Genomic DNA, 16,255 nt, shown 5'->3' on the forward strand with positions numbered 1-16,255 from the left:
ATAAGTATTTGACAGCCTCTCAATCAAAAAGATTTCTGGCTCCCAGGTGTCTTTTATACAGGTAACGAGCTGACATTAGGAGCACACTCTTAAAGGGAGTGTTCCTAATCTCAGCTTGTTACCTGTATAAAAGACACCTGTCCACAGAAGCAATCAATCAATGAGATTCCAAACTTTCCACCATGGCCAAGACCAAAGAGCTCTCCAAAGATGTCAGGGACAAGATTGTAGACCTACACAAGGCTGGAATGGGCTACAAGACCATTGCCAAGCAGCTTGGTGAGAAGGTGACAACAGTTGGTGCGATTTTTTCGCAAATGGAAGAAACACAAAAGAACTGTCAATCTCCCTCGGCCTGGGGCTCCATGCAAGATCTCACCTCGTGGAGTTGCAATGATCATGAGAACGGTGAGGAATCAGCCCAGAACTACACGGGAGGATCTTGTCAATGATCTCAAGGCAGCTGGGACCATAGTCACCAAGAAAACAATTGGTAACACACTACGCCGTGAAGGACTGAAATTCTGCAGCGCCCGCAAGGTCCCCCTGCTCAAGAAAGCACATACACATGCCCGTCTGAATTTTGCCAATGAACATCTGAATGATTCAGAGGACAACTGGGTGAAATTGTTGTGGTCAGATGAGACCAAAATGGAGCTCTTTGGCATCAACTCAACTCGCCGTGTTTGGAGGAGGAGGAATGCTGCCTATGACCCCAAGAAAACCATCCCCACCGTCAAACATGGAGGTGGAAACATTATGCTTTGGGGGTGTTTTTCTGCTAAGGGGACAGAACAACTTCACCGCATCAAAGGGACAATGGACGGGGCCATGTACCGTCAAGTCTTGAGTGAAAACCTCCTTCCCTCAGCCAGGGCATTGAAAATGGGTCGTGGATGGGTATTCCAGCATGACAATGACCCAAAACCCACGGCCAAGACAACAAAGGAATGGCTCAAGAAGAAGCACATGAAGGTCCTGGAGTGGCCTAGCCAGTCTCCAGACCTTAACCCCATAGAAAATCTGTGGAGGGAGCTGAAGGGTCGAGTTGCTAAACGTCAGCCTCGAAACGTTAATGACCTGGAGAAGATCTGCAAAGAGGAGTGGGACAAAATCCCTCCTGAGATGTGTGCAAACCTGGTGGCCAACTACAAGAAACGTCTGACCTCTGTGATTGCCAACAAGGGTTTTGCCACGAAGTACTAAGTCATGTTTTGCAGAGGGGTCAAAGACTTATTTCCCTCATTAAAATGCAAATCAATTTATAACATTTTTGACATGCGTTTTTCTGGATTTTGTTGTTGTTATTCTGTCTCTCACTGTTCAAATAAACCTACCATTAAAATTATAGACTGATCATTTCTTTGTCAGTGGGCAAACGTACAAAATCAGCAGGGGATCAAATACTTTTTTCCCTCACTGTAACAACCATGAGACAATTTAGATTCAAGTTATCAGGCCAACTCCGCACTTCCGCAAGAAACATGGCTTAACCATATGTTTTAGAAATCACCAAAATAAAGCTATAAAATACAATGTAACAACAGTAATCATAGGAACTTTGATTCCAATTTAACAATAAACGATCTACATAACATGTAAGAACAAACTTACAGTCATATCTGTCAGCGTGACACTCCCCGTGTATGATGTGTGAGTGAGTCAATGGTAGTGAGTGTATGATATGTGAGTCAGCGTATGATAAGTGAGTCAGTGTATGATGTGTGATTCAGTGGTAGTGTGAGTGAGCGTATGATGTGTGAGTGAGTCAGCGTATTGAGTGAGTGTATGATGAGTGAATGGGTCAGTGGTTGTGAGTGTATGATGTATGAGTGAGTCAGCGTATGATGAGTGAGTCAGTGTATGATGTGTGAGTGAGTCAGTGTATGATGTGTGAGTGAGTCAGTGTAAGATGAGTGAGTGTATCACGGCCTCCTCCACGCCATCGCGGCCTCCTCCCCGCCATCGCGGCCTCCTCCCCTCCATCACGGCCTCCTCCACGCCATCGTGGTCTCCTCACATTCAAAGTCCAAGCATGTAGCGCATTATCCAAGTCAGATGACCAATGTTTTATGCAGTGGACCAGAGCCCATTGAGATGCTTCTCTTCAGCACATGAAAACTTCGTCTCAGCCTTTGGATGTGCATGTATGTGATTGTGTGTGTGGGGAGTGGTAGTGTAGCGGTTAGCGTGTTGTGCTACGAACCTGGCGACCCGAATTCGATTCCCGCTCAAGGCCAATATCATTGGAGATTATCAGAACCGGTCCTGGGCCTCCCCTAGGTCGACTCGGCCTCAAATAAGTGCCTGGTGAGGTGTGTAAACATCACCATTGGGGAGACAATGGCGGCCGGGCGTGGTGCTAACCACCTACTCCCTCGTGTGCTGTTCCAGCCTTCATAGGTGCTCGCTAACAGCACTTGCCCCAATGGTCTGTAAGGCTATACTGGAGGGTCTTTGTGTGTATATCTCAAATTAAAATTCTACTTTCATCCTCTTACAATCCCTCCTTTTTTTATTTCCCCATACTTAACTTCCAGATTTCTATTTGTGCTATGGGTGTCACGTCATGTGTTGTGAGATGAAAAATGCATTCGAAAAAGAGGCTTGAGGTCCCTTTGGAAGTGACATGTTTATCGACACACTATCAGATGCACTTTTATTGCTGATGGAAAAACTGATATTTTTGCTATCGGAGACAAATATGGATTTCAGCCAAATTATTTGAAGGAAAAAAACACGTTTAACTGTGGTTTTAGTTTGCAGTCGTTGGATGACCGGGCTGAGACACAATCCCTAAATTTGAAAACCCAGTTTAACCACGGACGGCTGAAACTCAAATTGAAAAACCGGGTCTCGGTGGTGCCAGTTTACTGCTCCTATATCTAAGCCACCAGGCCACCTCAATATTGTTACGTTTTACCGCAAGAACATGGTTTGCTTAACTACAGTCTGTGTCTCTGCAAGATCCGTCTTTCCATTCGCACAAACATTTTTGAAAATCCTCGGTAAAACAAGTCACAGATGCGCACCAAGTCACGAACACGAAACACTATACTGCTAGGTGCAATTGTGAAGACCAGCTGTATTAATGAGAACGTGCAAAGCTGCTGGGCAAGCTCATAAACTCAGAGGTGCACACACTGAGAGCCTGGACTCGCTGATCAAGGTCCTGAGAAACATCCTCCTACGGTTCAGCCTCCACTTCTCCCCGACGGTCCTCATCTTTGGATACCCGAAGGGCGACGGACCCCAACATCTTCAGGGGCTGGTCAACGTGCTCTTTGGCTACGCCAAGCTCGCCGTATACAGGGCGAGGAAGGTAGCCCTGCAGGGGCAACGTGCAGCCAGCAGCCTGGGCATCTTCCGCGCTCTGGTCGGAGCCAGGGTGTGGCTGGAGTTCCACCATGCGCGGCTGACCCACGCCGTGCCGGCCTTCAAGGAGTAGTGGGCGCTGGAGGAGGCCGTGTGCTCGGTGGCAGATGACGGAGAGCTCTGCATGCAGATCTAAGCTACCCGTCGGAGGCCGTTTGACTGTGGGAAGGGCTGCGTGCAGGTGCAGCACTTGGCGTAGTTATAAAGAAAAAAAGAGAGAGAGCGAGAGAGAGCCAAATGGAGTAGGAAAAGAGGGGGCAGAGAGAGAGAGAGGGGGGGGCGGAGAGCATAAAAAAAAACAAAAAAAACGAAATGATGAACGGAGCAAAGTGCCGACTACACCGAGCATCTTCTTGTTTCCTCTGATCGTAAAAAAAAGAGAGACACCAAGCAGTTACGTAGAAGATTGGCCACCACCCTTCACTGTTGACCGAGTCGCAAACAAGTGACGGGTGGTGGTTAAAAACAATTTAACAGGGAAATTTCCGCTCTGTATCACCTTAAACGGTGTTGAAATCGCACGTTTCATGCGCGCGAGTGGTCAGACCGTGTTTGCATGTGGCCGCACTTCGTCGACGCGCTGTGTTTTCGTTAAGAAACTTTGGAGCCATTGACAACTTGGACGGGGCCGACTGTGGTCGTTGGGACCACAATGGTTGGAACAAATTTGACAGGAACAGGGCCAGTTTAATATCCACATTCATGGTATGGCCCCAACCCTGGGTTCGAACACACATTGCACGGGAGCAGCTAGGGGTGGCTGGAGTTCAACAGCAGAAGCTGCTTCCAGACTCCCGCCAGGATTGCCATTAAATCTAGGTGAACTAATGGTGCAAAACCCTGCAGTTTCAGTGGCTTGGTTGCATAATGCACACGAACATGCCTCTTAATTCTCACACACATCGGTGTGTGAGATGCACAAATTTGGACAATTAATCTTGTGCTGTGCAACGGTTGTAAAAAGTAGCTCATTATCCGCTGCTGTGGCGCCAAGCCTGACCGTATTCATGCGGTGTTTTCTTTTATGTGCGCAGGGATGGACTTACGTCTGTTTTATGCGCTATTTCACGCTGCGATGGCTGTACTATCAATTAACACACATTGCACGGGCATAATAATTGGATTGTCGTTGGATTGTAATGGTTCAACTCCCATCGGGAGTCAATGTACACGATTTTCAAAGCATACAGCGCTGGGTTACCAATCTGAACTACGAGGACAAATTTAACGTAATGGAACCATTAAGTGTTTGCTGTATATGCGTGTCAGATTATATTCTGTGCAGTGTGCACTCTTGCAGACGAGATGTTCCGTCTCCAAGGGTAAACTTCACCAGGTGTCAAGTATTCATTTAAAACAAATATGCCCTGTTTTTGTTTGAATAGGTTGAGTAACCGTTACAATTTCCCCAATTTTCTTTAAACAGCCGCCGCTGGTGTCGTATGCTGTGATTTTAATGTGGTGTTTTTGACAGCGGTGCGCTGATTGTAACTCTCTGTGATTGGTAGGGAATCTGTCACATGTAGTTGATTGAGGATCATAAATTTTGTCACTTTCTGAAATCCTGCGGCCTTTCACTGAAAAAAAAACATTTCTGCAGTACAAAATTCTACTCACCTGGTATCGACAATCAAGGGTATTTCCCTGTCCCCAGACGACCTGCTTGTCAGTTTTGATGCAGTTTCCTTATTCACCAAAGTTCCTGTACCTGACACCATCGTAATCATTGAAGACTTGGTTCATCAAGGACTAAACACTGAGGTACCCCCCCTGGTGAGACACTGCTTAACCAATACATACTTCACTTGGAATGGAACTTTCTACAAACAAACTGAGGGCACCCCAATAGGCTCCCCCCTATCTCCGGTTGTAGCCAACATTTTGATGGATAAATTTGAGACTGACGCCATCCAGACTGCCACTCTACGCCCAACCTTATGGAAGAGGTACGTGGATGACACTTTTGTCATCTGGCCACATGGCCGGCCTGCTCTAGACCAATTCTTCGACCACATCAATTCCATACACCCAGCCAGCAAATTTACCATGGAAATCGAAAAAGATGGTAAGCTACCTTTTTGGATGTCCTAATAAAAAAGAGACCTGATGGTTCAATGAGCCACTCTGTCTACAGGAAAGCTACCCATACGGATGCTTACCTGAAACCGGATTCCCACCACCATCCATCCCAGAAGAATCCCCTCATCAAGACTCTGCACCATAGAGCCCAATGCATATCTGACCAGGAACACATAGCCAGTGAACTCAAGCACGTACACCAAGCTCTTAAGGCTAATGGTTACTCCGACTACACAATCCGCAAAGCTATCACTCCAACCATGAAGAAGGACCCTTTTGAGGATCCTTTCTAAACCATCACTTTACCCTACATTGCGGGGATCACAAATAAGATCTCCAAAATATTGAATAAACACAAGATCCAGGTCCAATTCATCACATTACATAAAATCCGTGATCTGGTTCCGTCTGTAAAAGATGTGATTCCGGACATACAGTACCCTAGCGTCTACAAACTAAGTTGCCTCTGTGGTATTAGTTACATTGGAGAAACCAAACGACATGTCTCATACCGCATTCGTGAACACAAAGCAGACCTAAAACACGGTAGGACGAACTCCTCGGCCGTGGCAGATCACTGTTATAATTCAGTAGGCTCACATGACATTGACTTCTCCAAGACAGAGGTTCTTTGCAAGCAATCTGGCTACCATGAGAGATTCGTTCATGAGGCTATCCACATATACAGAGACAATTTCAACCGAGAAGATGGATTCTGGTTTAGCAATCATTGGAAGGATTTGATAAACCATTTCGGGTCTTAATTGATTGTTCACGCTTACGGTGGCTTTCAGACCGCACCCATTATTTTCGTCTTCCCCCTCCTCTTTGCCGAACATATATGGACTCGTCCATCTGAACAAACTGTCAAATCTCTCTCCGTGGTGCTAACGTTAAAATAACCGCCACTTTTTTCAAATTTTCTTGCTGTGGTTTTCACACCTGATGATGATTGCTTGTGTTGCAGTCGAAACGTCGTGAGAATTTTATTGTTTCATATTTTTATTATTTTGTTGTTTCCCTTCTACGTGACTTTACCGAAAGAACCAAGAATATAAAGTAATAAAAATCAAGTTTTCAAAAATATATAGAAGTAATTAAACTGTTGTCGATAATAAAGAAATTGTATTCACTCTCTTCTTAATCAGGCGACGGCGCCACCATGAGACAATATCACACAGCTCTGCTCTCAAGTAACGCATGATTACAAACCTAAAGAGTGTTCTCCCACGAGTAAACGCTTCAGTAAAGATGTCTTTAATATTATACTACAAGGTAGCAATGTTACGTACTGTGCGTTGGATTTATTTCGCCACCGTACGTAGCCATCGCTGCTCATCGGAGGTGCGGTTAAAGCAATGCAGTGTGTGAGAAAATACGAACAGGAGATGGAATGATGAAGTCGGCTCTTGAGCAAATTCTAGGTGGATTGTTACACCGTTGAACCATGACAGATTGCAACAGATTGTCATCATCCAGCAGCGGATTGATCATGGCCGATGATTAGGAGCCATCCATAAATGACGTCACGCACCTGGGGGGGGGGGGGGTGGGGGTCAGACATTTGTGACGATGTGTGACGAGGGGGCGGGGAGGTTTGAGAAATGTGACGTCACATCAAAATGCGCAACTTTAAATAAATATAGACAACACGTTCTACTTAATAAAATATACTTTTTTTTAATAAATGTTTTCTCCTACAACATCAGAGTGCAGCGCCACATTAAATACGCACTACAATAGTTTAAAGCCATTTGAAGCATGTGGTTTTTTTTTGGGGGGGGGGGGGTCAGAGCTTTGTGACGTCATATTTGAGGGGGGGTCTAACTTTTTGTGACGCCGTGTGACGATTGGGGGGGGGGGGTCAAAAATCGTCCAAAATCGCGTGACGTCATTTATGGACGGCCACTGTGTGTATATGACCTGCCTTGGGTTGACCAGCAGATGGCAGGCTTGGGTGAATTTTAAAAATATTTCACTATTAAGACCTGTTAACTCTATTACAGCAAACGAGATTCGAAGCTTTCGTGACTGCAAGAAATACTCTTTGGTTGTTTCGGTAAAGTCACGTAGAAGGAAATTGTATTAAATAATAGAATACGACGTTTCGATTGCAACACAAGCAGCCATTATCAGGTACGAATGAATGAGAAAACAAACTTAGTAAATACTCTTTGGTTCTATTCGGTAAAGTCACGTAAAAAACAACAAAAAATAAAAATTCACGACGTTTCGGCCACAACACAAGTGGCCTTCATCAGGTGAAGGGACCGTGCTGTCATGAGGACAGCGTTGGAGTGAAAACAGCCAAGCCCAGGTCGCGTCCTTTTTGCTTCCTCCCACACAGCTTAAAGGACGCGACCTGGGCTTGGCAAAACGCTTGACAAAGGAATTCCTTTGTCAAGCGTTTTGCTTCCTCCCACAAATTCCTTTGTCAAGCGTTTTGCTTCCTCCCACACAGCTTAAAGGACGCGACCTGGGCTTGGCTGTTTTCACTCCAACGCTGTCCTCATGACAGCACAGTCCCTTCACCTGATGAAGGCCACTTGTGTTGTGGCCGAAACGTCGTGAATTTTTTGTTGTTTTTTTTACGTGACTTTACCGAATAGAACCAAAGAGTATGGATCCTTGCAGTCACGAAAGCTTTAAATCTAGAAAACCTAGTAAAGTTAGAAATATAATGCAATATAACACATAGAGAGTAGAGCGAGACTAGAGTCTAGAGTCTTCTCTCTGCTTGTGTGTCTGTCTGTGTGTCTCCGTGTCTATGTTTTCTCTCTCTCTATCTCAAAATTAGCAATCTTTGGATGAACGTAATCAACCGGGTGGGGTGTTGAGTGTTGTGTTGGCCGACTCTCTGTGTTATATTGTATTATATTTTCAAGTTTACTATGTTTTCTCATTCATTTGTACCTGATGATGGTTGCTTGCATTGCAATCGAAACGTGGCATTCTATTATTATTTAATCGATTACAGCATTTAAAGACTCAATTGTGCGCTCACAATTATTGCAATGATACATTTCACACTTCCTCGTGCGTGGTGGTACACCCGTCCCTACCTGCACCTGTGCGCTTTCTGCTGACCCGTGACTTTAATATATTTCATCGCGAACAAAGTTTCACACATGAGGACAGCCAGAGTGCAATATAGTAAGGGCTACGGTACAACGTCGCTTATCTGACCACCACATATCCATTCTAACCAAATACTGTAATTACCCACGTCAGTGTAAGGGTGTAACTGTAATTTCTACAGATATTCACACGTGTCACCTTTTCATATATTCGCCGATACCTCAGTCACAAGCGATTTGATAACGTGACGTTGTTGTTGTTGTTGTGTATTTTTGTAATCGTTACATGAAAAAGGAGTGGAATTGCAGTACTCGCAGACCCGGCATTTGAATGAATCCTCACAATTATAGCGCCTCGAGGGGATGCAGGGGTGACGCGATCCCGAGACGTGCCATACGTACGAATCGGAAGAAAAAAATATTTGTAAACATTGGATTCGATGCATGTAACTGCGTGGCTTTACAATCAATGCCGGTATATGCGTCGATGCATCGTTACACCCAGAATGTGTTACTACACTCCTCGACCATTCTCTACCCAGTGGTGGATGAAGGCATCCCCGACGCCGTCATCGTTTGTTCGGGTCTCGTGCCGTCCGGGCCCGTCAACCTCGCGTTGACGAACATAGCTCCCATCTCCATCGTGCAAGTCATCTCAGACACACTCTCTCATTTGGCTGCCATTACATTACCAGTCTTTGACCACTGGACACCATCCGAGCGATGCGTCCTACCCGTGCCCACTTCAATGCTTCCACGCCTCTATGCTCCCCGCTTCACCACACATTCATTGCCGGCTTTCAGGTGGCCTCCTCTCAGTCACCGCCAATTGTTTATTCCTTCCTCCTCTTCCTCCTCCCCGTGTTGGTTGGAAAACTGCCCAATCTGTGTGCCGTTTGTCCCACTGCCTGTCCCCCCATGTCCAATTCTTTTCCTTGGGCCACTGTTCTGTGCCCTGTGTCTCGTCAACGCTGCGGCCAACTACTCAACATTCAACTGTTCACCAAAAGAGGGATGTGTGTTTGTTTGTTTGTTTGCCTGTTCGCAAACAAACTACAGGGCCACAGCCACACCTTGGAAGTTGGGGAGGTGGGGTCTTTCAAGCTCACGGTGCCCGGCGTTATTGGTTAAATGCAGAGACGCAGCTACCCAAGCAAATACTTCGGGCTCCTAGCACATAAATGGGCCCTGGGATTAATGAACATAAATACAGGTGCATCAAATATCGGCTCGAATTCAAATCCGTTTAAACATAAGCGCTGATGGACATACAAAAACGAATCTTGATTTGAAGCTTTCGTGACTGCACGAGTCCATACTCTTTGGTTCTTTCGGTGAAGTCGTGACTTTACCGAAAGAACCAAAGAGTATGTATACAAAAACTAATAAAAAGCGTTACCATCTTCTCGATCTTGTCTGCGTCTCCGTTTCTCTCATCTCAATACATCTCTGCAATCTATATTTGTGCCTGTGTCTCTGCACTCCCCTTTCACTTCGTATATCTATGTTCGTACAGTATCATGTCTTAGGATGTTATACTATAAATGGAAATGGCGAGAGGGCCCTAGGAATACGTTCTGCTTTGGACCCCCAATGTGCCGGCAGCACCACCAATTTATTTGCTAATGATCTCATATTTGCCACGTGTGTAGTACTGACGAACCCTATTTAGCATGGAGAACTATGCTCAACTAAATTGAACCACAGTTCATATAATTACGGTACGTCTGCACAACTACTGACTCGCTACGGTGTATTTTAAGGTCCTGTCATCGACATACTTACCATCTATATGTCACCTTCTTTAGGGTCAAAATAAAAAAACAATCTAAAAACTGGATAATTATTTCCCCCCCCCCCCCCCAAAGTTTGTGGGAGTCTCTTTGCAAAATAAAAAAAAATGTTGGGGGAGTCCAAAGACAATGATCCACCTTGTGGCCTTCACAGACTTTTGAGGAAAAGGGAATGCGAGGCCAGCACCGCGCCCGACCAGACACCCAGGGCACACACAGTGGCTAGGACACGGACCCTCTGGGACTACACAATGCGGTGGAATTCCCAGGTTGCCGATTTAAGCAAGCTTTTTTGTTCAACAAAAACAAAGAAAAAACTCACACGCAATCTGGTCCCACGATTATATGCTCCTCGCTCGCACGAGGGCCCTTACGACTTTAACAGACCATAGACGCGCTGTACGCATACAACGAGCACATTATTTCCCATACATTACACGTGACTTTGCGTTATCCGTGCCGTTGTTTTATCTGCCACCATCTCACCCTTCTCAGCACCTCCCCCCAGCACAAATAGCTCGGATTATAATCAAAGAGTTTAATCTATTTTGTCAGTGTAACTAAATTCCGGCCATGCAATCGCTATACTTCCACTGCGGTGACTTCACGAGGTGCTCATGTGTTTTTGGTTTGCCAGTGGAGTTATTTTTTTAAAGGTAATGAATCTCATTACATTTGTCAATGTTTATTTTTACCGATGATTTTTTTTCCTGTAAACGCAGTGTTTGTGCTGGCTTTACCAGCTGTGATTTAAAAAAAAAACTACTGCAATTTAACGTTTTGGAAACGGGCTGTCATTCTACCGAGTTGCTGTTCAAAGCGAATTTACCGTAGTCCCACTCGTTAAAAAAAATACGTTCACGTTAAGATCGTGAGAGATGTCTCACTTATTGGGGATACATATCTACATCATCCAGCAGTGGATTGATCATGACTGATGATAATGATGTTTAGTCTTCTCCTGAATACATTTATTGCAGATAAAGATAAGAAAGTGTACATATTTGTTTTTGTGACGGATTTTCTGCTAAGGCGATACATTTTGTGTATCCATTTGCTAAAACATGTTTAACATTTACTTGAGCAAATACAAAATAGAAATCTGGTGTAACAGATGTCGTCATCGTCGTTGAGGTTACGTAATATATTTTTTCCATAACTTATTTTTGCAAGTAATCATGTCCATTATGTACAGTACTCGGGGAGGCCTTGCTGTCCCTTCCGTAATTTGAGTTATTGGCTTCGTCTCAGAGGAAACCGGAGTAGCAGGGGAACACCCACCACGCACACGAAGAGGATAACACTCGAATCTACACACGGATAGATTCGAGAATCTATCGCTGTACAGCTGGCCATCGCAAAGCCCTAACCTGAAACACCTGCTATTCCCAAGAGTCTCACATTCATGGCATCCGTCCCGAGCTGTCCCGTGAGTAACAGCGAATCTGGACGACTGCCCCGGGCCCCACGCTTTGGGGGGGGGGGGGGGGGGGACACGCTTCAACGTCACGGTGTCAGATGTAATACTTCCAATTTAGTTTGAAGGCATCGAGGGGCACACACGGTGGGGGTTGCCCGGGGTCCCGCATACTCCCCCCGCCCCCCTCCCCCTCCGGACAGTCCTCCATCTATCCAGGTCAGCGACCCAAAAAAATGTTCTCACCCAGCACACCGCATCCAGTATACCAGTCGCTATGGCTGTGGCTACTCAGTCAAGTGCCACCTACTCCCGTCTACCAGCGAACTGGACATAATTCAGTGGCCAATTAAACCCTGACACCGTCAATGTACTAACCAGGTTCAACCCAGTGTGGCTTCAGATATGTGACGAAATCTGTTGCATTCAGGGTGATTTGGTCATAGGCAAGTAAATAAATGGTAAAATATTTGTCCCCTGTGTTTCAATTGCTCAGCAGGTAGTAAAAGCTGTATCACCGTTTACAAATCACCAATAACCATAAAACAGTGATCAGTGTAGAAATGCCTCTACAGGGGGCAAAGTACGGGGTTGTTTGTAAATGTGTAAGTATCCTTCTGACATTAAAAGGCAGAAAATACAGTATATAGAAAATATTAGATTTCAAAGCCTCCATGTCTCCAAAGCCTCGTGTCTCCACCAATCTCAAAACTGTTCACTTATTATTATTCAATCCGTTAACGCTCTCCAGACACGTGGTTCATTCAACCTTCCATCTGTACTCTTATGGAAGATAAAAACAAACACCTTTTACCCGTTGCTCACCACCACCAGGGGAAGGTGAGTAGAGTTGAGGGTGAAATTCACGGGAAGGAGAAAAGGAACGGGGATGGGAATAGAGAAGAGAAATAACGGGGAAAATAATAGGAAAATGATGGAAAGTGACCGGAAAAAGTGGACCAAAGGGTCAGGAAAAATGAGGATGGAGGAGGATGAGGCTACATTTTTTGCACCTCCGATTAGTACGGTTGGCTACGTACGGTGCGAAAGAAGTTCAACATATTGTGCATACATAATGAGCTCGCCGCTGCATAGAGGAGCGTCGTGTGTTTTCACGGGGGGCGGTGGGGAGAAAGGGGGGGGGGATGCCGAATGGGGGGTGGCCACGGACTCATAAGGTGGCGTCATTTACGAGAGGCTCGGGCTGATTTAGATAGATGGAGCAATTGCTTTCACAATATTAAATCAATCGCCTGGTGAGAAGGGGGATATGTATTCGAATTCACTGGGGTATATAAATAAACGGATCGCCGTGTATAATTGTGTAAGCTCTGTGTGTGCGCGCGATCAAACGGAGGGTGCTTGGCTTCGCTGGGGATGCGTTGTGTCGGTTCCACTCTGCAGCGCTCGTAAGCAATAGCGTGATTGAAAGACTTTCAATATCTACTTAAATGCCTCAGCGTCAACATTTCACGTGGGAGGCGCGTTGGTTCACTGACGATGGACATCGTACGACTGCGCCAGTACACGAGACTCGGATAAATGTAGACCTTCAGGATGTCTCCGCCTTGTTCCACATTGACCACTGTTTCTCCGTTCAAATTCAAAATAATGAAAATGCACACTACGCGCGCCGAATGATCGGTAAAACACGCTCCACGTTGACATTAGCTTGAATCGACACTCCCCACGTCACGTGTGATATTCGCTCACACACAGAGGTCCTTCCCGAAATCTACCTGGCAAGTCACTAGCGTTAGTTTCAAGCAATGCTGGCTGCTGATGAGATACTCAATGACGAATCCGTTACAGGGTTTTGCTTGTATTGATCCAATGTTGCTGAAATTATGCACTCCCTAGAAGGCCATGTGGCTGACGGGATGTGTAAAAATACGGATTTTTGTCGTCGTGTTGAGGGACATATGTGGAGGCGTATCGTCGGCGTATTTATTGTTAGTTAATTTGAATCGGCTTTCTAAAAGATAAAGATCCACCGAAAAGCCTTTACAGACTGTCAGGGCGTAACACAGACAAGATGCCCCATATGGCTTTTAACGCCTGTTTAGGGCAAGTGCTGTTAGAGCACCTATCTAAGCCAACACGGCACACGAGGGGGTGGGTGGCCCACACCATGCCCGGCCGCCTTTGTCTCCCTAGTGCCAAACTTTGCTTTTGTGACCAGGACAGTGATATTTTGAAACTTACCTATTTTCAATGCGAATACAGGCGAATTTGTGTCTTTTCGTTCACATAAATTCAGAAAAAAAAACATATTAATCAAAATTAACATGTATTTATACTAAAAAAAGATTTAGACACCAAGGCGCACTACCACAGGCGGGACTGGCCACAGCGGACCGAGTTCTCTGTGGGGAGAACAATCTCGAGAAACTACTCACTTCTAAATCTTTTGTAGTCATTTTTGTATTACTTTAGTATGAAAACATGTTAATTTTGATTCATATGTTGTTGTTTTTTTACTTTATGTGAACAAAAAGACACAAATTTGCCCGTTTTCTCAATGAAAATAGGTGCATTTCTAAATATCACTGTCCTGGTCACTAAAGCCAAATTTGTGGAGAATAATAGCCATTTTCTGCACTTTTTAGACATCAGCAATTACGAAATCACACTTCCTACCCAGGAACAAAAATTGTGTTACATAGTGTAATACATCCTCCACCTACCCACCCACCCCAACCTCGTCATTATGATCAATAAAAATGATAATCATCATCAGCCATGATTTGCCCACTGCTAAATTGAAGGACACCACCGCCATCCATCACGGTCCGCGGATACCAAATATCAATCGTGCAATGACCGGCAATGGAATGGCAGCAAAAGGAGTAAACGATCCATCTCGCCATCTGCAACACGAGCTGACTTCATCGCTCCGTCTCCGCGGTGACACTTCCGTTCAAGGTGTGTTCCCCTTCCTTTCGCTGCCACTCCGCCTCTAGTCTCTTTCATCATCATCATCATCACCGCCACCAAAGATAGACAACCAATTCTCCCTTGTGTGGTCTTACACCCCCCCCCCTCCTCACGGACACACGCGACGTGGGGAGGCCTTCATCCAGCAGTGGATTGGTTACAAGAAGGCAAACACCCCCCCACCCACCCACCCCTCCCACCCACCCCTCCCAGCCGTAGATTCGTAACGAGACTTCTCCGGGCCAAGCGCTGCTCACCGAGCTCCTCTGGAACGGCACAGCACGCGAGTGGCAAACCGGAGCAGAACGCCCCCCTGTGATCACAACAACCCAGTCCCTCTCAGTCGGCGAGGATGCCTGCTGCTGCTCCTCCTAATTGTGATTAAGCCCGGGCTCTTTGTTGTAATCAAAAGCATCTCCCCCTCCTCCTCCTCCATCCCCGTGCTGCCTGTGACCACAGCGGGCATAGCTATAGACTTCCTTTTTCCGCGTCTGCAAGCCGAGCCTGGCTCTGACATCACTCTCTGGGAAGCAAAAGCGCTCCTGGCTCGTGAGCGCCGCGAGGCAGCGCCCGGAAGAAAGCAAGCAGCGTGCCAACGACTGACAGTCAGTCTGGGAGATAGCGAGAGGGAGAGACGCGCACACACACACGAGGCGGAGAGCTAGACGGGGAGGTTTCGGCGGACGAAGAGTGAGACCGAGAGACTTGCAGACGGACGGGGGAGACAGAGACGGAGACGGGCGGAGAAATAGACACGCGCGCACAGACTACAGAGACACACACACAGGCTACAGACACACACACAGGCTACAGACACACGCGCTTAAGCACTGAGAAACAGACGGACAGACAGACAGGCGTACAGACAGATTGACATACGTACGGAGACGCGGACGTACAGAGGGACAGACGGGCGTACGCAGACGCACTGATAGACAAACCTCCAGACCGACAGATAGCCTAGCCCGACTGAAAGACCGACTGACTGGCAGACACACGAACAGAGAGAGACAGAGAAAGAGAGAGACAGGCACACAGACAGACAGGCGTACGGACAGACACGCGTGCGGACAGAGAGGCGTCGGACGCATGCCCAGAAACTCAGGCGCGCATCTCAACGGTTGAGTGATCACCGTGAATCGCTCCACTGAACTCTACCCCCCACCAGCCCCGGCGCTCCTCCGCGGGCACTCGCAACAAGTTCCACAGCGAAGAGGAGGGCATGGCAGAGAACAAGAAAGGGGCCAGCAGTGGAGTGACCTCCATCGGGGACTTTGACCCCCTGCAAGCCAGCGCGCCCGCCACCAAGGTGGAGGTGAGCGTGTCCTGCAGGTGAGTCTGTCCGGCGTGTCCAGCAGTTGATAGAACCTGATAAGTGCTTCGCGTGCGTCTCCTCCTTCAGCTCGACTACATGTGTGCCCAATGTCAGCTTTCTAACTCTTCTCTAAGTGTGTTAAATCATCTGATTTCACCCCCCCCACTCCCGCTATTTTGGGGAAGGGGGGAGCCCACAATGGGGGCCCAACGTTTTTAACATCGACTTGGGCAGACAGCGTCTTTGGGAGAGATGATGGCCA

General features: G+C 46.5%; 1 protein-coding gene across 1 annotated transcript in view; it reads left to right on the forward strand.

Annotated features, from left to right (window-relative positions):
• The first annotated feature begins 14,912 nt into the window (after positions 1-14,912).
• The window catches only part of LOC116949290 (copine-8-like), a 67,694-nt gene continuing 66,351 nt past the window's right edge, over positions 14,913-16,255 (forward strand). The window contains exon 1 of the mRNA XM_032966422.2: positions 14,913-16,010. Within this exon, the coding sequence (XP_032822313.1) occupies positions 15,901-16,010 (110 nt within the window). The 5' untranslated portion in view covers positions 14,913-15,900. The remainder of the gene's footprint in view (positions 16,011-16,255) is intronic.

This window comes from Petromyzon marinus, chromosome 36 (genome assembly GCF_048934315.1).
Source record: "Petromyzon marinus isolate PM22_M1 ecotype Great Lakes invasive population chromosome 36, UKy_Petmar_22M1.pri1.0, whole genome shotgun sequence".
NCBI lineage: Eukaryota > Metazoa > Chordata > Hyperoartia > Petromyzontiformes > Petromyzontidae > Petromyzon > Petromyzon marinus.